This window comes from Dinoponera quadriceps, unplaced genomic scaffold (assembly GCF_001313825.1).
Source record: "Dinoponera quadriceps isolate SergipeBrazil2010 unplaced genomic scaffold, ASM131382v1 scaffold589, whole genome shotgun sequence".
Taxonomy (NCBI): Eukaryota; Metazoa; Arthropoda; class Insecta; order Hymenoptera; family Formicidae; genus Dinoponera; species Dinoponera quadriceps.
The window spans coordinates 1,248,219-1,273,441 of NW_014554985.1; the positions used below are offsets into that span (position 1 = coordinate 1,248,219).

Sequence of the window (25,223 nt, forward strand, 5' to 3'; positions counted from 1 at the left end):
GGACGTTTCGTAGAAAAAACGTAACCGCGATGGTACCTCGATTTCAAAACACTCTTTTTTTGATATTGTCTTCGATGTGTTTACACTATCTTACAGCTATTGTGTTCTAGTCGAACGCGTTTTTAGAAATCATCATCAGGATCGCGAAATCCGATTTAATATTCCATAAAAATTAGCAATTCCTATTTAACATTTTGCCCTATTGATAAACGATCGAAAAAGTTATACAAACCTGCGAGTCCGGTGTAATGAATGAAACGAGAGTTGAATATATATATACTTCGCCGTCACCTGCGTACTTGTTCTTTTTTTTGGGTTTTCTTTTTCTTTTTTCTTTTCCTTTTATACTTCGTTTTCACCAAGGTGCTCTTGTTGTCTTCATTTGTAACTTCGTCATTGTCGCAAGTAATATATGCGTGGGACGATTCGATACTCGTCGCCGTATCTTCAACCGACAATTTCGATTATCGTACTGTACGACATAATTTTGATAAATCTCTCGTAAAATAGTAATTCGATGGTAACAGTGGACCAGCACCGTTCAACTGCAATACAAAAAAGGAAAGATAGAAAAAGCTCTCGGCGAACGAAAAATTCACAATGTCCGTGTATATGTTTCAATCTCGTTTGCTCAGCATCAACGGTATTAATCATCATAATATCCATACGTAACGTATGGAACGTAATCTGCTACGGCGCGTATTATTAATAATTGTTACGGAAACTGAAATATTCAAGCGTGATTTCGTGGGAACTCATATATCGTATAAACGTATTATCTGTGCGAAAGTAGTTCTTCTTCGTAGTAACGATAAAATGGTACTCTTGCGCAACTTTGCGTAAAGAATCTTGTAAAAAAAAAGAAAAAAATGATTGCCTACGATCGTGTGCCTCTCATGGGGAGGACGCGTTGCGAAACTTGCGATACACAAGGAGGCAAAGAGAGAGAGAGAGAGAGAGAATTCGCACACGGATATTTCATCCGTTATTTCTATTATACTACTTTTATATATATATATATATATATATATATATATATATAAAACATAAATTCATACAACGTTAGGTTACGCAAGTGCGGATGCCGGTAGGGAACTATGCTTGGGTTTGGTCTTGTTTAAAAAAACCTTTATACACCCGTTGAAGTCGGCGCTGACGAGAACATGGCCTCCGCAGCCTTTAGTGCGTTGTTCAACGACAGGGTCAACGGGAACAACGCCCACCGTGGAACTATCGACACTTTTCGACTCTTCCTTACTCTCCCACTGTTCTCTCGCCTCGATCTGCTTGATAATACTATCCGGATTTGGCGCGAACACCGCGCATGTTACCACGGCGTTGTGAGCCTTGATGCCTTCCCAGAAATCGTTCCGATCCCTGCGTACGCTAGAAAACTTGGAATAATCATGATGGGTCTTCCAGATGTAAATGCATTGATTCTCCGAGCCGCTGACTATATACTGCCCGTCCGGGCTGAAACTCGCTTTAATTTGACTACTGACGTTCACGTATCCCTTGTATTTGCAGGACAGATTCAGATCCCTCAGATCGTACAGACGGATACGGCTGTCGTTCGACGTGACTAGAATCTTGTCCTCGCCCGGCATCGGCTCGATACCGCTGATCTTACGCCCGGTGGAATTCTTACCCCGGGTCGATCGTACGTGTATCTGCGTGTGATACTTGAGCTGATCGGTGTTGTAAAATATGCATCTGCCGTCGTAGGAGCCGACTACCGCGAACTTGCCGTTCTGGCAGAAGTTCGCCGCGGTGATCAGCTTCGTCTGGCCGTCCACTTCGTTCCACACGGCGACCTTCTTGTCCGGGATGTTCCACAGGCGCAATTTCCCGTCGAGGGATCCCGAGAGGAAGTACCGGTCGTCACGCGGATGGAATACTATTGCGGTGACGAAGTCTATGTGCTGGAAGCAACAGAGGCATTCCTTGCGGGATATGTGCCAAAGCCTGACGGTCTTGTCCATCGACGACGATAGGACGAAGTAGTTCTTAGACCATGAGACGTCGAGCAGATCGGAGGTGTGGCCGGTGTATGTACAAAATGGCTTTGGCATGAACGGGCTCTTCGTTCCTTCTATCTCGCTGAAGGCACTCGCCACGACGTTGGGATCCTCCATGGACTGTTGCGAGACCAACGACTCCTGTGAAGGCGTCGGGCTGACCTTCTCGGCGTTGTACTTGGTACGCATGTCCTGGAAGTACGTGAAGGCGTCCCGCAGCACCCAGATCCTGAGGACGCGGTCCTGCCCGGCGGTGGCCAACAGCCGACCGCACGCGGAGAACTTCATGCACCAAACCGGGCCGACGTGCTCCCCGCTGAGATCCTGAACGTGCTGCAAGCAACTGAACTCGTACGGGCCCTTGTGACTGTTCGACGCCTTCAGTTTTATGTACTGCTGCTCGCCGGGGTAAACCTCGTCGACTATGTCCATCACGTCCTCCTTGTGTCTCGCGTGCGACACCTCTTGGGCGATCGATTTCGCCTTGTCCATCGTTTTCTTCACGGTGGAGCCCAGGAATCGCTTCAGTTTCTGCGTCCGCTTGCGAACTCTACCCACTGACACGTCCTCGTCCGGCGGTATGCTGGACATCTTACTGTCCACGCTTTCCTCGTCGCTCTCCTTTTCCTTCTCAAGACTAGAGTTGCTTATGTATTCCGACGTGAGCCTCATAATGTGCAGTGACAGAGGATTGATGCACTGCGGCAGCTTGTCCTCCGCTATACTTAATGGCACTCGTTCGCCCGTATCTAAATTCAACACGGTCACTTGTTCCAAGATCTCCTACGGAAATAGATCGAAAGAGTTTTTACGTTCTTTTTTGATATACAATAAGCGCCAAAAGTTCCGGAACGGTCGAAAGCAACTGATTTTCGAAAAGAAAAATATTTCAGACAAAAGTTGTAAAGTTTAAATAATTGTGTTGAAATTAATGACGGTATTATATTTGTTTGACCTTGGTTGGTATCGGCAGGTCAACTTGAATTTTTTTAGTGGAATAGTGTGAAATGGTATGAACTTGCTTGATATATCTATGCAACCAACCATATCAGTAAGACGCTTGCCAGAATCCGTCCTGGTTCTCACAAACATATTCAACTGCTTGACCATATCCTGATCGCCAGCAGACTTGCGCCGCTCTTTGGAACCTTGCGGGCTCATCCCTGAGAACTTATGCGGGCCTAAAGAATAACGGCCAATACTGTTGCTCGATACTGATCCTAGGGGACTACTAGATTTCTCACTCGATCTTACACTAAGCAGTTCAGCTTTCATTCTCTCTACCCTCTCCAATTCCTCGCTAGACGGTCCTTCCGCTCTCGACTTATCCTCATCCTGTAAATATGCAATAGACACCGTAAGGCTGAATATTGTGTGTGAAATGTTTTAACTGCGTTAAAAACCAGAAACCTAAGTCTCGGCCTAGAATAGGTATTTTAAGTCTTAAGAAATTTACCAATCACAGTTAGTTATTCTCCTCATATTCGGCTGTGATCGGTCAATTTTTTAAGAAATGACTAATCACGATTGATTATTCTTCTATAATTCGAATGTAATTGCTCAATTTCTTAAGGCTTAGAGTTTAAAGCACCTATTGTAGACCGGAATTAACAAATCTTAAAGTCACTTTCCCAAACTCACTGGCAGAGCGTTTACCTGTGGCTTAACGACATACTGCCCCTTCGTCGCGGATCGGATATCAAGAGAATGCTCGAACTCTCTGGTAATCGACTCTATGGTGCTCGCTGGACTCGGGAGCGGCGACGCGGGTACGAGCGCTTCCACAGACGGCTGAAAAAAGTCAGTATCGTATTTACGATCATTCAATAAACTCACGCTCGTAAATCGTTTCGGTGTGAACGAAGCGAAGCAAATGAATCTTACAGCGAGATCACTCGGTGTGTGAGCCTTTGTTTTCTTTTTACGACGCGGCGGGGCAACGGGCACACCAGGCATCGCGACGTCTTCCGCTGGTTTCCCGTTATTCTTTGTACTAGCGATGACATCGGGTTCTTGAAGCATAATAGTCTTGTCACTTTGCGAGTGAGATGCATAATTGGACCTACCGTTAACAGAGGATTCCTGAAGGACATCCCCTGATAACGTAAGGATGCTGGAAGACTGGGACACCTTACCAGAGGTTGTGTCCTCGTCTTTGCTTGGAATACTAGCAATGGAGGACATCTGACCCTCACGGGTAAGGGCGGCAGAAGGAGGACACTGGGATATACCAGGTACAAGTACGCCAGATGCATTATCTGCGACTCCTGCCAGAATTCGGCCCACTCGTCCTAGAGAGGTCATACTTTGTAAGCTAAGAGTGTCATGCTCTATGATTCTGAATGGATGGGTCGTTTTTGAAGGGGTGGGATAAACACCCTCGATGGAAGATGTCTGGCTGTCTGGAGGGGAACTGTTAATCGGAATATCGTCGTCTTCCGTTTGCATACGCTGCCGAAGCTCGCGGAATCTTCTCCTACCCACAATCTTGTCCGTCGTCGTCGATTCTCTGCCATCCTCATCCTGAAATATTTCTTCCACTTTACTTGCCTTTTCTAAAAGGTGCTTTACAAATAAATACAAGCATATCATAAAAATATCACAGAATATTAAGAAAAATATTTCAAAGAAAATTTATCTCAATACTGAAGATTATTAAAATATTCTCCATTTCCATAATTTTGTTTACACACACACACACACACACGTGTGTGTCATTTGTACTTACAACTTTATCTTTAGTTTGCACAGGGCCCTTTGGTTCAACAGTTGATTTAGGCTCAGCAGGCTTTACAAAAACATGATCGTCCGCTTGTTTGCAAGTTCCTGACACTTTATCAGCTTGAGATTCATCGCTGGTGGTATCGCGCTGCTTAACTTTTCTACAACCAGACGACAGTGGTAATTACAATTACTCTTCATATATAATTTATTCACACGTCACACATTACTTACAAAATTCACGCAAGATTTCTAAAAAAAAAAAAATACTACTTTTCTCAACGTTAATCGCAAGAGCCGACACAAATCGAAACTTTAAATATTCCGGCCTTGATAATTGTGCGCAGTTGAGCTCGAGAGCGCACGGCTCCAGAAATCCCCTTTCCGTTCCGAACGTCCACGGGAAATCGCGGAGGAGATGATGTCACGAAGAAGGGAACAAAACGAACTTAATGTGTCGCAAGGCCGCTCGCGCGCAATCGTGACTATTCGCCTTCGACTATATCGCGACGGAGCGGTTAGGACGGCGGCGTGACGGATGAAACGACACATTCGCCTACGCGCGTCATCGGGCGATCGACGAGATGCCGAGGACGCGGATTTCCTTCACACGACGCGACAATTACCGCGAGGCACGATGAAACGAGTCGTCCTCCGCGTCGAAGAACTCCTCGGAATCGCTGCTGCCCGACATCGTCGTCCGCCGCAGTGAATGGCCCGCGAGGACACCCTCGTCCTCGCATCGGTGTCGCCGGCGCACGTCACGCGCGTCGCACAGCCACAGACGTCAGGATCGCAGCCGGATGAGAGGGACTGAATCGTGAGTCGGGGAAAATCATCTTTCGACTCGCGGCAGCGCTCACGATGACAGGTTACTGCGAACTGACTTGCACGAACGCCCGCAACGCAAGCGCCCAATGCAAGTGCGCCGTGCGTGCCAGGCAGCTTACGCCAGCTTACACCCGCCGCCCCCGCGTCGCAGGCCAGCGTCCGCAACTGCGCGATTCTTGCATTCTCCGCGTGCACTCAATACAGAGGCTGCGTTCCGATGTTCACCGCCGATACGGGAAATCTATAGTCCGTTCTTTTTGGCCGCGCTGCTGTTTCGCTTAACTGTTCAAATAAGTTAGTCAGAGAGAATTCTTACCCCCGACAGAAAAGCAGCAGCCAATCAGAACTCGCACTGGTAATCGACAGTTCTTAGGTCTGTTCGTTTTTGCTGCACCACTAAACCAGTGCAATAAGTTGAAGAGAGACGAGTATATGTTTCCTCATTTTAACTTATTGCATTAGTTCAGCGGTGCTGCGAAAACGAACAGATCTCTTGCTTCATCTACTATTTTATTTAGGCTCCATGCCAATACTTACTTTCAGTACTGAATATTACTAGTTTATAAGCCCGGTCTACAATAGATGCTTTAAGCTCTAAACCTTAAGAAATTGACCAATCTACAATAGATGCTTTAAGCTTTAAACTTTAAGAAATTGATCGATCACAGTCGAATTTTACAAGAAAAATTAATTATGATTGGTCAGTTTCGTAAATCTTACGCCTTAAATTTTCATTGTAGACCCCGCTTTACGTATATATTCTGTTCCATTGATTCGTTCCGAACTAGATTTAATGGATCAAGCTATATGTTGGCTATTCTGTTCTATCCAACAAAATTATGACATAGGAGCGATATTATTCGATTCATTAACTCGATCCGATTAGGAGAGCGCTCCAGCAAGTATCGGTCCTCAATAGATATTTTAAGCCTTAAGAAATTGACCAATCACAGTCGAATGTGAAGAGAATAATTAACTGTGATTAGTCAATTTCTTAAGGCTTAAGCCTTAAAATACCTATTGTGGAACGACACTTAAGCTCTGAGCCTTAAGAAATTGATCCATCACAGTCGAATTATAGAAGCAAAGCCAATTATGATTGGTCAATTTCTTATATCTTACATAAATCTTATCCTAAATTCTCATTGTAGACCCTTTAAGTCCTGGTCTTTAATAGGTCGTTTAAGCCCCGAGCCTTAAGGAATTGACCAATCACAATCGAATTACAGAAGAATAATCAATCGCGATTGGTCAATTTCTTAAGGCTCAAGACTTAAAACACTAATGTAGACCTAGCCTAAGAAAGCGGCGCTAGTGTTTTTTTCTCGAGAGAGGTTGATAAGTTCGAGCCGTGGCAGCACTGACCAGGCCCCGTCCAATACTGCCGCGGCGTCATGGAAAAGAGTCGCACGATTGGCGAAGGGGAAATTCGCAGCCCCGAACTCGTGCGGATGCCCGCTCTTCAGCATGCCTGCCGCAAAGGAGGCGAGCCGTCACACAAAAGCAAGATGGAGGATCTCACAGTCGAAGTATGCGGCGAAAACGGAGCGTATTATAAGGTTCGTTCTGTGAAAAGTATAGAAAAAAACGGGCGGAGGATTCGGGAGGCGGACAGCCGGAGCCACGGGCCGCGGCACGGTCGTAATAACACGGGACTCGGGCCCGTACTTCGCTAATGCACAGGCCTGAAATGTACGCCTGAGGTAACGCGGCGTTCCTCCGACGCCATGTCTCGTTTGACAGGGCGTGATTTCCCAGCGGATCGCGTCGCCGCGCGTCCTCGCGCGGCGTCCCGCCGATCCCCGGAGGCACGGCCGATCCGCCGCGGATACGACGCGCGAATTTTTAGCTGCGTGGCCCCCGCGCTCTCTCTCCCCTCCCCCCCGAAGGAGTCGCGATTTTACGTGCGACGACTGGCCCGCACGACTCGCTACACTCCTGGCTACTTCGCGACGAGAGCTGCACTACATGTCCCGTGTGTGTTGCGTGTTTCAGGCCTTTGTCACCGATGTCTTTGACGACGAAGTTCTGGTAACTTTCGAGAATGAGTAAGTTCCACCCCGCGAGGCCACCTTCCTCGCGGGAACTTGTACCTTTTTTTCCCTCCTGTATCACTGACACAATGCCCCGTGCCAACAACAGTGCATCGCGTTCTTGTGCTGGCTGTTAGATACCTCCTGTCTCGTGGCATTCCGATACTGCGATTTGTTAGCAGTAGCTATTACCTCGCCGTCGGTTTCTTTAAATTAACATGATAATTGTTCGAGGCTTAATTGTCGTGTTGTGTTTCTTGATGTATCACGGTATACTGTTGTTGAAGCACAAAGCTTGCCTGTATTACATTGTTAAAAACAAAGAATCTCGATGTGCCATTGAAGGTTTTAACAAGGAATATGAAATGGAAGGAACTCGAAATATATGTTGATACTTATATTCCAATAATTGTTTACGTATAGTGACATTTAAAATCTTTAGCTTTATTGTGTTGCAATAATCATCGAGAAAGTTGTTTCTTATTATTAGGGAGGATTTTAAACGATATAAATAATTATTTATGGCGTTTAGAAGAATATGAGTGTGTTTGCGGAATATGAGATACGTAGTTGTGTAAACTAATCAAGCTTGTAACGTGTATTCTAGCTGGCAGCCAGAAAGCAAGTTCCCATTTGCTCAAGTACGTCTACCTCCAAAAGATGGTTCCAAAGCAGAATTTCAGGAGAACCAGGAGATCGAAGTATTCTCTAGATCTAATGAACAGGAAGCGTGGGGCTGGTGGAAAGCACTTATCAAGGTAATTTAGTAATGAACGTTGACAAGCATTGGATACAACATTTGTAAAAAAATACTGAAAACACATATTAGTTAGAAAGTATGCAGGTTATAAAGTTCACGATAAAAATCTTAATCGTCCCCACTTGTGCGACACAGCTCTATCGAAGAAACACTTCAGAATTGTATTCTGTTAAATCCTAATATTTTAATTTCAATTTTATGATTTCTCAGATGAGTAAAGGAGGCTTTCAAGTAGTCGAATATTTGGGATGGGAATACACATATACCGAAATTGTAGCTAGTGAGCGACTGAGATCCAAAAATCCAAATCCCCCCATTGACAAAAACACATTTCACAAGATCGAAATTGAAGTACCTGAAGAGCTCAGAGAATTGTAAGTAATTGAAACGGAGGAACATGTTTGTGCGTTAAGTGTGAAGATATAATTGAAGTATGTTGTGTGTGTGTGTGTGTGTTGCAGTGCGAAAATGGACAATGCACATAAGGAATTTCAAAAAGCGATAGGGGCGGCAGTGTGCCGATATGTGCCTGAACGGGGAGTACTGCTGGCCATCTCCCGTCATGAAAATATACATCGTCACAGTAGCATGCTCCAAGAAATGCATTTTAGAAATTTATCGCAAAAGGTAAATTTATTCTTATTAATATTGAACAGAATCAATCATACGTAGCGAGTTGAAAGAAAAACGAAAATATTTCTTTTCATTATTTGGAGTTCCATATTTTTTGGATTTTTAAAATTGCTTTCAAAATATCCAAGACAATAACTTCGAGGCACAAAATGAGGAATTTATGTGTAATTGTATTTTTTATTTTGCTAATATTTCACAGGTACTGCTGTTGAAGAGAACAGAAGAAGCAGCGCGTCAACTTGAATCTACAAAACTTCAAACAATAGGGGGGTGAGTTATTGACACTTTTTTTAATTTTGTAAATAATAAAAATCTTGTGAGATCGTTTACCTGCCCTTGTCCATATACTGTCCTGGTTACCATCCTGTCTGTGGTTTGCATTTACTGGCAGAAAATCAGATCACAAGATTTCTAATCACACGATTAATTGATATGTCCGCTTTAATATCACGTAACTTCATGAATGTAATTACATAGGCACATCATAAGTAGTGTTTATCATATATCTTGTTTCCTTTTTTCTTTCATGCCACGAATATAATTATAATATTCGACAAATTTTAACACTTCTAAGGTCCGCATATGACTGTGTTTACTACTCGAACTTCTCTTCTGTTATAACAAAACAAGTACAATAATGAATTCTGTGTGCACTATAATTCTTTTATCCTTGCGTTATGGCAGATACCTTCCGCTAAAACAACATTAGATCATAAGCATGATCATATGCATCGCAGACACAATCATTACTAACTATTTTCTTTTTTATTAATACATTTATTTTAAGGAGGGAATGCTATTTTAAGTATGCTAACTATAAATCTTCCATAATAATAACTAACAAGTTTTAATCAAATTATATCAGAGTATTACACCAAGGTATTTATGGAATTATTTCTACAAATATTCTGATCACTCCTTGAATTTATACTGCCTTCGAGCTTTTACCAATAATGCTAGATGCGCCCATAAATAGAAAAAAAAATGATCTAATATATAAGTATATAGAGTACGTATAGGTTAGGTCGCATATTATATTATTTGCATAACTTCGTTTAATATCAACAGGTGTAAACGTCAGGATTATTATGTTAAGATATAACATATCTTAAACATATCTCTCAATAAAGTGTATATATCATCTTATATATATATATATATATATAAAATTGTGTATATATATATATGTGTGTGTATATAAAATTGAAATTTCTAATTATTATACAATATAGGTGTAGATAACTTTAAGGGGTTCGACGAACTTTACATAAACATTTGTGCAAATAAACTTAGAAAACAATAGTCTGTATTCAAGTGTCTGCATGCATTAATCAAGAGCAAACAGACAGAATGGCAGGGACATAGGATAGGGCCATCTTGTAATGAGTTTTCACTGAGTTACACCAGAGTTTCTTTCTCATTTCAGCAAATTTAGATCTTCAAACTTTATATATCAGCGTGTCTCAGACTTTGAGGCAGGAGTGAAAACAAATTCAAGGTGAGATCACAGCAGCGTGGTTTAGAATTAAGTTTAGCTTACTGTATGACCAAAGTACACGATTACATTTTTTCAAGTGGAGAATAAATCTACACTTTAAACGTGCATGCTTCAGCGTTGTGTAGCATATTCACTAAAATCCATGTGCTTCAAGTATACTGATATATATATATATATATATATATACATATATACATATATATATATATATATATATAAGACAATTATTTATATCTTTCTCCATTTATTATGTGCTGTGTAGTAAGATCTTATGTGATTGGTGAGGTAGCCAAACAAACATATACGTGTAGCTGTGATCAGTTTTCGATTTCATTTTCTATTATTTATACATTAGGTAGACTCTTAATCCTATAATTTGTCTTTTTATCAATAAACGCTGGAACTTGGCCTGCCAATGTTTGAGAAACACTGATATATCCTATATATTTTGCACATATTTATGCAAATGGTGGCTCTATCCCATGTGTTCTTACAAAAACGTGTATAAAATACACGTAAATAAATACACATAAGAAGGAAATGCGAGAAAGCACTGATCAAAAATACCTTTTACTTTGAGATGTATGATTTATATTCGTTTTGATCCTAGGTTAATGTTAAAAATATATTACTCTAAAATACTTCATTCATCATATCTCAAATAATTGATCGCTATATTTTTTTTAGGCAGTGTCATATTGTTCCTTCAATTGTTATTGAATTTTATACCATTATAGCTTCTTTTAAGAGAATAAAAAAACTGCCCACTATTTACTTCTACATGTTTACAATATGATGATACGTATATCATATTATTAATGAAATGTAATCTCAGAACTTTTTTGCTATCTCATCTTTCCATAAATTAAATATCGATGTATATCTTTATATAAAAAAAGAAATAAGATACTACAATACACTTGATTTTAATTAATGGATGCATGTGATATACACTTTGTACAATTATATATCTGATATATTTAAATCAAAATTTTGGATATAATCTGAGAAATATCTTAATTCGTCTCCCTCATGTTCCTAATACATATCCATATGTTGCATGGTTATTGTTTCATTTTCAGAAATATCACGTACAACGCAAAACTGTCATTTTAAAAGATATACCTAGCTTTGATAGAAATTCATTTATATCTGCCAAAATGCAAGCCATTGACAAGGATTATTATTATATAAAGATAAATCACATTTTGCTTTTTCACAATATCAATATATTTACAGCATGTTACAACAAATTATGTTCTAAAGTGTAAATGATTATATATATAACCACTAAAAATGGTACAATATATATTTTTTTAGTTATAATTGAGAGATTAATATCTAAGAACTATAGAAAAGAAATGTAAAAAAATTTGTATAAAATACTAAACAATATATTTAAGTGGGGATTTGTTAATGTTTTTTGAAAACTGTCTATCTCAAGAAGAATCCTAAGAAAACGTATATATAAATAAGTTTTATTTTACTTTTTTTTTTTTTATAGATATACTGACGAATTTAACGTTCGAGAAGATCTTATGGGACTAGCTATCGGTGCTCATGGTGCGAACATTCAACAAGCACGAAAGGTTGATGGCATTACAAATATAGAATTAGAAGAAAATTCGTGCACATTTAAGATATACGGAGAGGTAATAATAATAATAATAAAAACTCGTTTATAATGTTTCTCTAATGAGACTGCTTTAGCAAGATTTGCTAACTTATATTCATGTTTAAAAGATACCTATAACATATTGCTAAAAGCACACAAAGAGTTGTTCACCATGTATCTTTCTTAATCACAGACACACGAAGCTGTTAAGAAAGCTCGATCTATGCTGGAATACAGCGAGGAATCTATACAAGTTCCACGGGTTTTGGTAGGGAAAGTAATTGGGAAAAATGGTCGTATTATCCAAGAAATTGTCGACAAAAGTGGTGTAGTAAGTATATTTTTTTATTATCGGTTGACGGTGTGTGTTAAGTCTATATTTTTATAATTACTACTTTCAGAATTAATAACTCAGGTAGGGAGTTCTTGTTCGTTTAACCAACCCTGTCTGAAAAATGACTGAAAACACATAAATTAATTTTCATTTTCAGTTGATACAATATGATTTTATTAGAATTTATTAGACTTAGTACATAGATTACATGTAATGCTTTACAGATCCCCTACGTCTACTGATATATGTTTATCTCTCTCATGGTATGTAACAATTGTCCAAAATTCCTAACACGCGTTCTCAAGTAAATAATGATTATTTGGTGGTCGTATTAAAAAAAAAATCAAAATTGCTGTAGCATTCAATTGAAAATGGAAGTTATAATTTATGAGGGGTTAGTTTATATATGATATACGTGCCTTCTTTGTTCTCGGTAGATAACAACTGGCTCGAGTGGGAATGTACATACTGATAGAGTAAGTATATCATTTTCTATTGTTTGTGATTTTATTCCACATCCAGTTCATTCGGTCAATCATTCGTATGTGTCTGGAAGCACTCGCAAATCTTACATGAACCACTCGGGCCAGTCTTTTTGTGTTGCAACAAGTAACTGCCGTTTCTTTGACATGATCCGGCCTATATTCATACATTTAGCGCTAAATGTGACCGTGTCTCATTCTGAGTGCTATCTATCTAAAAGAAAAAATGTTGCATTCAGCATTATCATAAGCCGATGATTATATACGGACAGGTTTAACGCTAAATTTACATCGTGAATATGGACCTTGATGTACACCATGTGTGCATCATGAGTGATATTTAGTGATGCATAGATCATTCCATGTCCATGCATTTGTTTTTTGTCATCGATTACTTTTTTGTAAAACCAGTCTTATTTCAAAATACGCCTTCTCGATCTGTTTTGCGATTTGTTATATAAACATTTCTTCATAGTTGAGAATATATTACGTAACACTTGCTACTGTTGTGAACAAATGAAAATGTTTCGCGATTAAAATTTCTCGGTACAACGTTATATCTTAAATACGTGTCATGGATAGGATCGCATAAATACGAGTACAATTACATAATTCAATTACACGAATGTAACAATGGATACGATTCTCTTTCGAATGCTTTATAACTTTGGAATTTGATGCGAATTGTTACATTTGTTGTTGCAAAAGTAATTATTTTCAGTAAACGACAAAAGTTAAGAGCATTCCACTCGAAAAATTCTCTAAATTTGTCTGCCCACTCATCTCCAAACGAAAGCTGTAATTATACATACACAGTATAATCGTCACGCGGTCAATATAAATGTATAATTCAAACACGCATTGTCTGGAAATGTTACATGAAAAGGGTAAAGAGAATCGGAAAAAAGAAATTGTTTTCCTGAAAGACCCGTGTATGTATACTCCGTATGATAAAGAACATTTAAGCAAATTTCACAGACTAATCAACAATCGATGGAAATGACAAACGCCGGTGACTGAAAACCGATGGTATGGATATGAAATACGATTAAATATGTCATTCTGGGTAACTCATATTGCTTCGAAGCGCGAATCAAAAGCGCAATTTTAATAACTACGAATTTCAGGTAAGGGTAAAAATAGAGGGAGACAACGAACCACAACCAACGATTCCACGGGAGGAGGGTCAGGTGCCCTTCGTCTTTGTTGGCACTGTTGAAAGTATCGCCAATGCCAAAGTTTTATTGGAATATCATTTGGCGCACTTAAAGGTACAAACTACGCGTCCCATCGATATCGTGTATAACATAAGAAAGCTGTTTATAGCCTGAAATCTCGAACATTATTAGCCCGTCAATACTAGCCAGAGGTGTATATTAGATTAACTTCACGCGACTCTCGTAGATTCTCGATCAAATCACTGACACATCGATCGCCGATTTGGATATCACATACTTCAAAATCCGCATCGTAAACTCATTCACACGCAACATCTCTGCATGTTATCTCTGGAAGCGAAAGCTCTAGTGTCAACTTTCCAATGTACATATTGGATCAATCGGAAAATACGGAGCTAAAATCTAAACAGAATTGAAATCGATTTGGAAGATTGAAGGATTATATCGTGATTTATACTGCAGGAAGTGGAACAACTTCGACAAGAAAAATTGGAAATTGATCAGCAACTACGAAGCATGCATGGGTCAACTACGGGACCGATGCCCAACTTTCCTCCTACAAGAAGGGGAATGGTTGCAGGACCAGAAGAAGGCGTTAGCGGTCGTGGCGGCCGCGGTGGCCAATCACGAGGACGCGGCTCCCGGGGTAGAGCGCCCACCAGACACAACGCCGGTAATATTACTGTTTACATTTATTTCCTATGTAAATTAATTCGGCGCCTTTGATTTTATTCGTTTTTATATAACGAACATTTTAAATCGAAATATTTTTCTGCTCAATTGTGGCTCATAAGAGCTGCCATTTGTGTTTTACCAAACACCACCATCATAGCATCGCGGAATGATCAATAATAATCTCAGAAAATAGTGAACTGTATTGCTATCGATAAAGTGCATATTCGGCACTGCATTCAAATGTAAAAAAACATGTTGCTCAAACCACAAAAATGATTTGTTCGACTCTTCGATGAAAGCGTAGTGAGTCATACGACGTCTAAAAATTAGTTTTACCGATCTGGAGAAGATTTTGAGAAAACCTACTCCACGACGCACTTGACCTCTCGTGGAAAAAGGCTGAAACGATGGCTGAAAGGCTGAAACGATGAAAGACGCTATTTTTAATATGATCCGGGAAGTTGTTTTGTACTTGTCTTATTTTTCAGACTTTACCCCTTCAGTTTTTCACTTGTTTCGGTCGTTGCAACATTATTTCATTGACACATATTTTAAAACAATAGAAGACGTTCGAAAATCTATCGATGACTTAATTCACTCAAAATTGCCGAGTTTCAATTGCGATGGAATTCGATAGCTGCCCGATAGATAGCGATTAGATAGTCATGGGTAATGACGGATATTATTTCGATAATTAAAACTATATACTTTCCATTGATAAATAAATCTTGTTTAGTAAACAAAGGCACCGGGTTAATTTACACGTTTAATACTATGTGTATGCTCGTACATATGAAGTTAAAAGAATAATTATCATATTACAATATTGTCATTTGGTACTGAAATACTGAAACGAAGCTGGCGAATTTTTAAATATAATTTCCACATTTTCTTGCCATTTATACTTTTTATATTAAATTCTATATATAAATATACATAGAAAGTATAAATACACGCATATGTATATATAGGTATATGTTTCGCATACATTGACTGATCTGAAATAACCTGTATATATATTATTAAGTTTTTCACAAGTATGTGTTACGTTAAACATAAAACTAATAATTTTGCTGCTAATTATATCACTATATACTAATTTACACCAATCGTTTGACATATGTACTAACTAGTAATTTCCTGTTAGATTACCTTGATCTCGACAATACGTGTAAACGACAATGTACCAGGCTGATACAATAGTACGTATCAAGAAGACCTATCGTACCAGCTTAATACGATATCAAGTCAATATCAAGATAATCTGATAAAAACTTGCTGGATAATATGTGTATCAAATGATTGGTACAAACTAGACCTATATGTAAAGCTTTGGTGCAACCATATGAAATAGAAAGAATAACATTATCATTTGCCAAAATGCCAAAAAAAGCCAAAAGACGAGAACTTTTAATATAATTTTTACATTTACCGCAAAGGCGTTGCGGAAAGTTGTAACTCGCTGTTTATCTCGTATATATTAACGACTTTTTACTTCTCTAAATGTGATATATTAATTAAGGGACGATATAAAATACAAGTAAGAACTTACTTTGATCGTCGTGTCACTCGTTGAACGTTTGACGATTTATCCTTAGGATTACGTAGAGACACAATGGACAGCAGCGAAGACCGTGTGCGAGACTTGCCGCCGAGAGGCGGTCACCAGGGTGGTGCCGGTAATTCAGGGTACATGAGTGGCAGGCAAGGTCGTCCCACGGCCCAACGTAGAGATCGTAGAGACGAACGCCGTCGCACGACCGACGACGAAGACACTGTTTTGGACAGCCAAGATGTCTCGAGCATTGATAGAGGTAATAGCATCGATCGGTTAACAAGCAGGACGCGCGTCGCGTTGATTGTGCAGTTTTCCGTAAACCGTTTCGTCCTAAAGACACGCGCCGACTCAATGGCGGCGCGCTCTCGAACGCATCGTCACATTAGCATGAACCGTGAGGCAAACTCTTGTGACCATCTAACACCATAATCTATTGTCTCGTCTCGAAATTTCACTCTAATGCATGCCACTAACGTATGCAGTGCGCAGCTTTCGCCAAAAAACCTGTGATTAAATTTCTCCACGACGTCTCTTCAAGTGTTAGACACTTCCGTTACACACGATGGTCGAACACAGATGGTCACAATGGTTTGTGTATGTATAGAGTCGGTATCGAGTGTGGAGGGTGGACCTAAAGGTGGGATAAGACGAAGGCGGCTACGGCGCTCCCGACAACGAAGCACAACGCCGACGAGTGTTCAGACAGGTAACGTCTCACGGCAGCAGCAGCACGATCTTCCATTCTCAGGCGTGATATCTCTTTAGGACGATCGGTTGTTTCTCTCTCTCTCTCTCTCTCTCTCTCGAAGAGCGTAGCTAGTACAGTAGCAGTAACGATAATAATAATAGTAGAATCATATTTATCGGTAGTTCGAACACGCTCGTGTACACGAAAACATTCAGAGTTAATCTATGCATTTGTTTAGGCAGCAATGCCGGACCGTGCGACCAGTCAACAATAAACAGCAAAGAAGGAACACCTGCGAACGACGTCTCTGTGTCTAACAGTTCCCAAGGACCTAAAGGCCAAAGAGAACATCGGTCTCGTCCTCCTCGTATGCAACAGAGCAATAAGCCTAAGGAAGCTCTGGTTAATGGTACCAGTGGCTAAGCGCAACCGTTGCGGCGCCAACGATTGCCACTAAAAACGTTAACCCTGTACGGTTACACCTAATGAGAGCTATTAACACCCAGCACGTAACATGACGCATACCGACGCAAGGACTACACGATTATGGAACGCGACATGATTAGTCTACGCTCGTTGTTAAGACTGTTTGCTACCGATATAAGAATACGACAGTTGTTTAAGAAATCGTCATTCTCCTTAAACACATTTTAAGGACACATATTAATATCCAATGCATGGTTTAGTTTAAATGATGGCAATTACGCCGTCATGTTTGATATATGGATACATTCATTGGGAGAAAAATAGGAGATAGCATTTGGTAAAGAAGGATTCCCTGATTGTGAAACTGTGCCTCATTTTTATACCGAGCTCCTAACTTACGTGACAGTGCATCATCGGATGTGCCGGATGCGCGCAATACACACCGGTCACACCTTGGTACACTCGTTAACGTTTAACGATCCGATATTAGGCTGGATATTCGCGGCTCGTACGTCAATTAATCGCTCTGAGTAGGTTTCATCTAGATATGTCGCTTAGTACTTACAAATAATTCTATATATATATATATATATATGTGTGTGTATGCATGTATGTATGTACGTATATATATATATATATATATATGTATGTATGTATGTATGTATGTATGTATATGTGTGTATATATATATATATATATATGTGTGTGTGTGTCTGTATGTATATATATATGTATATATACATACACATACTTGTAGAAACGCGAATCTCAACCCGAAACGCCGTCGCAGGCCAATTTCTTTCACTCGGTAGCGTTGATTTCACTGATTATTCGACGTACTTCTCTCATAAGTGCTACGTTTGAAATACGTGTTAAAATAAAAATGCTTTGATTATTTCACTGAGACAAACTTTGCCACACTACTGATGATACTTACTGTTGGAAGTAATCCTCTACGAAAACCCAAGAAAAAGAAAAAAAAACTGATAGGAACGCGACATAACTACGATGTAACTCGATGTGTGGTGCGAAGAAAATGGATTTCCGTTGTTAATCAATAACAATGGTAGGCGGCAGCTGTGAGAAATTCTGGTTCAAAGGTGTTCCCAATGATGTTCCTTTCTATTTACTTGAGAAAAAATTGAGTTTTTGATTTACAATTATTAGTAGAGTTATTTAACAACACTAGATTTTTATGTTTCAATGCTGAGTGTTGATTAATAATATCATGATGATTGCAAAAACGACATTCGGATATAAAAAGAACACGATCACAGATGTGCACAAGGAGTCGGTTTTTATTTCCGAATACACACTTCTCACGTAATTTAGTCTTTCCTCTTTTTTCCCCCTTTTTTTCTCTCTTTTCTCTTTTTTTTTTTTTTTATTTACTACAGTCTAAGCATACTATATCAAACTTTAGGATTTGATATCAAGTTCGTTTCTGCATTGTTTCGCATGATTTAAAAAGAAAGTAAACGTATACTTAGTAATACCAATGTATGATGTGCCAGAGAAGGAATGATACATGTTTTATGATATCTAGCTAAAGTGCAGACTTAGCGCATACCTTTATTACTATAATACTACTTAGTCGAAATGTGGATGTCTGAACAAATAAACTAGCTTTACTATACTAAGCTATAAAAATAGATATGATCAATTGTTTTAAATTGATTATCAATGCTATTAAGGAATCAGTTATCAATTTAAAACAGTTGTCTCTTCTTCCGGATATGACAACAACTAATCGGACATGTCTCATGAATTTTGCAAAAACACACGGCGGTTGATGCAATATATTGACACCTACCAAAACAGCTGCCATTTTATCTGAATATTCTTATGGCAGCAAAAAAAAAACTGAGATATCCCCCACCTTGCTTGTTTCAGATACATTTGTATTGATTGCAATTTGTGCATAAATTAAGAATAAAACATTTCTGTACATAGACTGGCCATTGGTATGGTGAACCTTGAATGTCCTCTGAATACGAATATACGCGAAAGACATCCTTCCCCGCGGAATTACCTTCCATACTTCTTCTCCGGAACTCCGTCATATTTCAGAACAGTGGCGAATTCGAAATCTTCCTATGCGGGAAATAGTCGTAGTTGGTTGCGTGTATTTTAAAAACAATAACTTACATACTTTTACGTTTGTCTAGTTACTTAGTTACTTAGTTATTTTGTGCGTTCGGATAAAAAGTATCTTCTATTATGTTATGTCACTACAAGCTCAATAAAATTCAAGCTCTCTCGACTACACAATTTGACGAAGGTGCGAACTTTCTCTAAGATAATCAATTTCTAAGTAATCGATTTCGTGAAAAACTGAAAGCTAGAAATTCGTCGCGCGGACCAGTTGCTGCTTGTGCTCGTGTACAAACTGGAGGTTTCAGGTACGGAAGTAAGACCGCATCGAGAGTCTCCCAACGGCAACAACGATTAATGTAATCTCAGATTTCCGCCGAGACCCTGCTCTTTCCGCCACTGGGCCAGTCTGATGGCGTACCATCCCTGAAATTCAAAGACGCTTTTTAACGCGTTTGTCAACTCGTCGTTATCGTATTATTGCGAAATTCTACTCGGTTCCGTGTCCGATCTTCCTTTCTCACATGTCTGCATGCACATTCTTAGAATGTATCTTCTTAGCTCTCACCTCGACGTCCACCTCGGAAAGACCCGTTTCAGCTGCGAGCAGTACAACGTCTGCGGTATGGGGCGCTCTTGGCCATCTGTTAAACTGCTCTTGAAGAACAGCTTCCTGATCCACTGTCAGGCGAATCACTCGAGTGCCAGCTTCCCGAGTAGGGTATCGCGTTGGATAAGATCTCAGCATGTTTCCTCTATGAAAAGCAAACGCATTGAAAATCAACGAGAGTAATATAATAGAAAGTTAGTTAAGTTTATTTTCTTTTAATGATGGTAGTCTTTGAACACATATAGAGAGAGAGAGAGAGAAAATGTGATAATGTCGGGAGTACACTGTAATGAATAATATTACTCGTACAACGTGTGTGTCTAAGAGACGTCGTTTAGATGCTTGATGACGTCTTAGTGTTCTCTGGACAAGCGTTCAAAATATGTTCGATTGTATATATAAACATTGTTTGTAAACATTGTATTGTAAACATTGTATATATAATTAAATGTGAAAACATCGAAATGTTCTCCGTTGATAGAAAAACGGATCTGGGAATCGGTTCGTTTGACAGTACTATGAAACGACACCGTCTATAAAATTCTCTTGTTCAGTTTTGAATGATATTGAACGAAAGAAACGGCGATAATAATAATAGTAGTAATTATAGCGAAAAAAGAGCAGTGATTCATCGCAATGTGCCGGAGAACATGAGTCTCCTATATTCCCATTTGGAGCGATAAACGCGCTGTCTCGTCATAAGACAAGTGTTTGCGGCCAAATCGGCTCGCTCTTACATAATCAGTTCTTGTTACGGTAAAACCGCGTTTCTATGACGGCGCATAATCGAGATGAGCGTGAAAAATAACTGCGCAACGACACTTATGTATAGGCAGTGTTTGCCTTAGATGATTTCTAGACGAAGATGGGATGAACATTCGATAAATTTATCTTAGATGAAATGAAAATACGTACAGGCAACCATTTCAAGAATAGGAACCAGAGCGGTATTCATAGGTACCATTGATTCATAGCGCATTTAAATTTTATCGTTTGATCAATATCATCTCAAAAACATAGGAGTGGCAGAAAAACGTTAGCGCAACGTTATTTGCAACGTTATGACACTTCCATCTCAACATTATCGAAATCTCCAAATAAGGGTCAAAGTTTCATTATATGACGTTTTATAAAATATTAAATACGATATAATTGAAAACGTTACATGTTATCAAATATCGTTATGATAACATCGTGGCAATGAATTTTTGCTTACTGGGTACAACTGAGTTTGCGTGTGGTCCTCCCTGGCAACGGAAAATTCAGTCGGATTAACAAAATTAATTCTTCCGGTTTGTGTTGTCATTGTATGCATTGCGCCTGACGGCAAGTTAATTCTAGTAAGAAAACGAATTTAATTATCTGTTGTTGATTGTCATAGATCGGAGGTACGTTTAGTTTCGCGACAAAAATACAAATGCTTTCTAGCGGCAGCCACGCGATCGTGGGTAGGTAAGCCAACGGTAAAAATAACATGACATTGACCCAACATCAGGGTCCGCGGGATTTTGAATATGTTTCAAGAGCGTGACGACACACTTGCGAAATAGACCAAAATTCTGACGAAATCTACGATATATAGTCTGCACCACGTGCATGGGTATTGGTGGAAGGGCGTAGAAGAAGAAAGACGAACGAAAACGAAAACGCGAAGACGAGATTTTTTTTTAGTGAAATGAAGGAATTAATCTTATCAGCGCGTAATATTATTTAATATTAAGCAATATTTCTGGAATATTAATATTTAAAATAATATTAATAATGTTTAAAATATAATATTATTTAATGTTATTGCAATATCATATATTTTTTAAATATTTAACTCTATGTATATATATAATATACATAATTGTAATTTTTTATTTCAAATGTATTGCAATACCAATTGTTTTATTATATAAATAGAGTCGAAATAATTTTATATAAAAATACGTTTTATACCAAAAAAATTATATATATATATTTTTTTCATTTATATGTATTTTTCTACATGATTATTATTTTATTTTTTTTTAATATTCCAAGAACATTTTAATAATATGCCAAGAATATTATGTGAAATGGACATACAACATCAATAGAACATTCTTATAATATTAAAAAAAATACTATGTAACATTCTTAGAATATTATAAAAATATTTTAATATTTTATATTCATATAATATTTATGTAATATTCTAGGAATATTACACGTTTATAGAGAATCAATACTAGTAACTTTGCATGATCGCTATTTAATCTTACTTTACATTCTCATCAAATGAATATTATTTAATATAATTTCAATCTTTTTTAATAATTATTCTTTACGAACTTTGCATATCTTATTCCATCGAAAAAAGGCAATGAAACAGTGTATTTTAAATTAATATCTTCGTTTACTAGAAACATTGTCATAATAAAACACTCGATGTGCTTATTCCGATTCTTAAATTTTTCGTTGATTTCCCTTTATTTTTTTCAAAAAATTGTGAGATAGAACAAACTATAGATTTGTAATACTGGGCAGTGAATATTGTCTGAACGCACTTTAGCGTTTACCGTGTCTGAAAGATACGGTATCGCAGAAACTCCCTATTATGTCCGTGGCTGCACCACCATGGTGGGGATATATGAGCGTTCCAGCATGGTTTTAGTTCAACACATAGAACTCTAGGCGCATCGATACTTTTAGAACCTGGCAACCCTGAAGCCCGTAACCTTTCCGAGATATGGTGGCAAGACTCACTCGTGTATGTTATGGCTGAATATACCTGACAGCAATCTGACATTTTTATAGAAGTCTGCGGGTTTGAGTCTTCCATGGTATCTTCCGCAGTAACACATCGGTGGTGGTGGTGATGATGGTGTGAGGAACCTTATTATTTCCGCTATGGTTCCGAGTTCCACAAGTTGCTTCTACATGGATATCACAAATGAAGCATCAGTTATCGCCAGTTGAGCAAGACCAATCGGCACAAAGGGGTTTACATTTCTCGGACCGAGGATGCCTGATGATTACAATAATTTCTTCAACCCGAACATTTGTCACGTTTGCAAAACGACGGATAACGGCAGTTTCGTGATGTGCGATCAGTGCTACATGGTCTCTTACTGCGGCGGTGATCACAGAGAGGTGCACCGCTCCTCTCACACGGAGATCTGTGCGGCTATCAAAAAGCTTCTGAAGAAGGAGTCGCAATGGGACGCTTGCCCTTTGAACCTGCAGGATTGGATCCAGTTGAGGGAGGAATTTCTACGTTCGGTCAAGACGGAGCTGTCGCGCGAACTGATGTCGCACGAAGTACAGATGATCAGGTTCGCGAAATCATGTCTCATTTGTCATCAGCAGACGAATCTCTACACCTGCATGATCTGCCATTCCGCCAACTATTGCGTCGATCACGCCGAAATCTTCAACAGCTATCACAGTTACTCTTGCAAGGAGCTCTTGTTGTGTCTCAGTCTAGATATCGATCTTTTCCACGGTATGGGGTCGATGATGAAATTCACCAAGTTCCCCAATGAAGGTAGACCTTGTATTAACATGGACACGTTTGTCAAACACTACGTGCAAAGAACGCACACCAGTAGGGAGCTCGACGACTGGCACTTTCCTGAGTACTTCTACTCTGATTACGCATCGGGTCCTCTGACATTGTATTATGGAATGGAGGATACGAATTTGATAGATTCTCTAAACATACCGGAAGATGCTTGCTACGTCATTCATATAATAGATGCAAAGTTTGTTGATAGGAAGTATGTGCTGTCCTGGGAGATTTTCCTGCATCTTTTACGATACAAGATAAACGGATTGAAGATTGTACTCATAGGATCTGAATTACAGAATGAATGTAACAACATGAAATTCTGTAGCAGATGCAATCACATGTACAGTCAAAAGCTCAGCTTCGAATCTTACCATACGTCGTATCACAGTTATGTGGCCAGCGAATCGTACAAGCAACCAAATGTGATTGTAGGATTTGAAGCAGATCTTAGCAATGGGGAGGCGTGGTCAGAGTCGATTTTAAAATTACGAGAGCAGAACTGTCCCCTGCTCTTAACTACCAAATCGAAACTTAAAGCCGAACGGAACATAAACGGAATACAAGAAGTTCTAGGTACATCTCTGATCCCTTTGTACAATGACAACAATAAATTTGGCTCGCGCAGACCGTGGAGAGACGTCGAGACTAATTATGTATATTTTCGTAATAGTCATTTAATCATATACCGAAGTTTATATAATTGATGGACGCCATTCTGTACTATGTACACATTGAAGCTCTCGTATATGATGTAATATCATATTTGATAACGTTACGTTATATGTTATTGTAAATGTACAAAATATGTATAACATACATATTTATGCACATGTACAAAATATATTGTTTCTTTGAACGAATAACTATGTTTTAATAAAGAATACATTTAATTGCAGTTCTTCGTGATATTTGTCATTAGTAATAATACAAAAGTAAACAAACCGATCCGATGAGAAACATCCATAATAGTGAGAGAAAATTACGATGAAACAGTTTAAAAGTATACTTTCTAACTCAATGGATTTTCGAAAAAAACAATTTAAATTATCCTGGACTACGTACAATATATTTATTAATATAATTTGCATGTACTATTTGGATGTATATACAACATCTGCAGAGGTTTGTGAAAAAAAGATACATGGTAAAAATATTCCAATGTTAAGTCAATCAAACTATACATACATATATACAACTATACATATATAAATATATATGACCAATGCATTATTGGTCGTATATTTATTGTTTTGATTTACTTAACATTTCATCAGAGATAAAATTATTCTTATTATGACAGAATTACTTTTATTTTGCTAGGGATAAAATTACTCTTATTACACAGTCAGATCAACTAGTTAATGGTAGGAACAACATCTACATCATACGTATAATTAAGCTCCAATTTCGTCAGACTCTTTTATCATCAACTCAATTTTGTTATTCAAATCCCCACATCGGATTGTCAATTTAACTCGACTTATGGGACTTATGCGACAAAATTTGTGTAACTTTGAAACTTACCCGAGAAAAA

General features: G+C 38.7%; 4 protein-coding genes across 15 annotated transcripts in view; 2 read left to right on the top strand and 2 right to left on the bottom strand.

Annotated features, from left to right (window-relative positions):
• Nucleotides 1–305: 305 nt before the first annotated feature.
• Nucleotides 306–5,724, bottom strand: LOC106742766 (WD repeat-containing protein 44). Of its 2 annotated transcripts, XM_014616016.1 has the most exons (7): nt 5,366–5,724; nt 4,747–4,900; nt 4,154–4,541; nt 3,903–4,030; nt 3,675–3,809; nt 3,063–3,353; nt 306–2,801 (listed from the first exon to the last, which is right to left on the bottom strand). In XM_014616016.1, the coding sequence occupies exons 1-7, from the start codon at nt 5,431–5,433 to the stop codon at nt 1,068–1,070; spliced, it is 2,898 nt and encodes a 965-aa protein (XP_014471502.1). In that variant the 5' UTR covers nt 5,434–5,724; the 3' UTR covers nt 306–1,067. The 2 variants fall into 2 exon arrangements, with proteins under 2 accessions (XP_014471502.1, XP_014471501.1); XM_014616015.1 differs by having other exon boundaries at nt 3,903–4,541.
• Nucleotides 5,725–6,991: 1,267 nt separating this feature from the next.
• On the top strand, nt 6,992–18,089 carry LOC106742790 (fragile X mental retardation syndrome-related protein 1). 7 transcript variants are annotated; one of them, XM_014616060.1, is made up of 15 exons: nt 6,992–7,129; nt 7,566–7,618; nt 8,211–8,361; nt 8,574–8,737; nt 8,825–8,990; nt 9,196–9,266; nt 10,423–10,494; nt 11,999–12,146; nt 12,303–12,440; nt 12,881–12,919; nt 14,053–14,196; nt 14,566–14,776; nt 16,377–16,592; nt 16,941–17,042; nt 17,263–18,089. In XM_014616060.1, exons 1-15 carry the CDS (start codon nt 7,022–7,024, stop codon nt 17,445–17,447), a joined length of 1,968 nt encoding a protein of 655 aa, XP_014471546.1. In that variant the 5' UTR covers nt 6,992–7,021; the 3' UTR covers nt 17,448–18,089. The 7 variants fall into 7 exon arrangements, with proteins under 7 accessions (XP_014471546.1, XP_014471552.1, XP_014471550.1 ...); XM_014616066.1 differs by having other exon boundaries at nt 17,267–17,387; XM_014616064.1 differs by lacking the exon at nt 16,941–17,042.
• Nucleotides 18,090–20,226: 2,137 nt separating this feature from the next.
• Nucleotides 20,227–25,223, bottom strand: part of LOC106742753 (protein TRC8 homolog) — a 31,024-nt gene continuing 26,027 nt past the window's right edge. For all 5 annotated transcript variants that reach the window (XM_014615993.1, XM_014615990.1, XM_014615992.1 and 2 more), the window contains one exon: nt 20,227–20,299. The gene's annotated coding sequence lies outside the window, so the exon portion shown is untranslated. The remainder of the gene's footprint in view (nt 20,300–25,223) is intronic.
• LOC106742755 lies at nt 22,450–24,660 on the top strand. Its single transcript, XM_014615994.1, has one exon. The coding sequence runs from the start codon at nt 23,143–23,145 to the stop codon at nt 24,391–24,393; it is 1,251 nt and encodes a 416-aa protein (XP_014471480.1). The 5' UTR covers nt 22,450–23,142; the 3' UTR covers nt 24,394–24,660.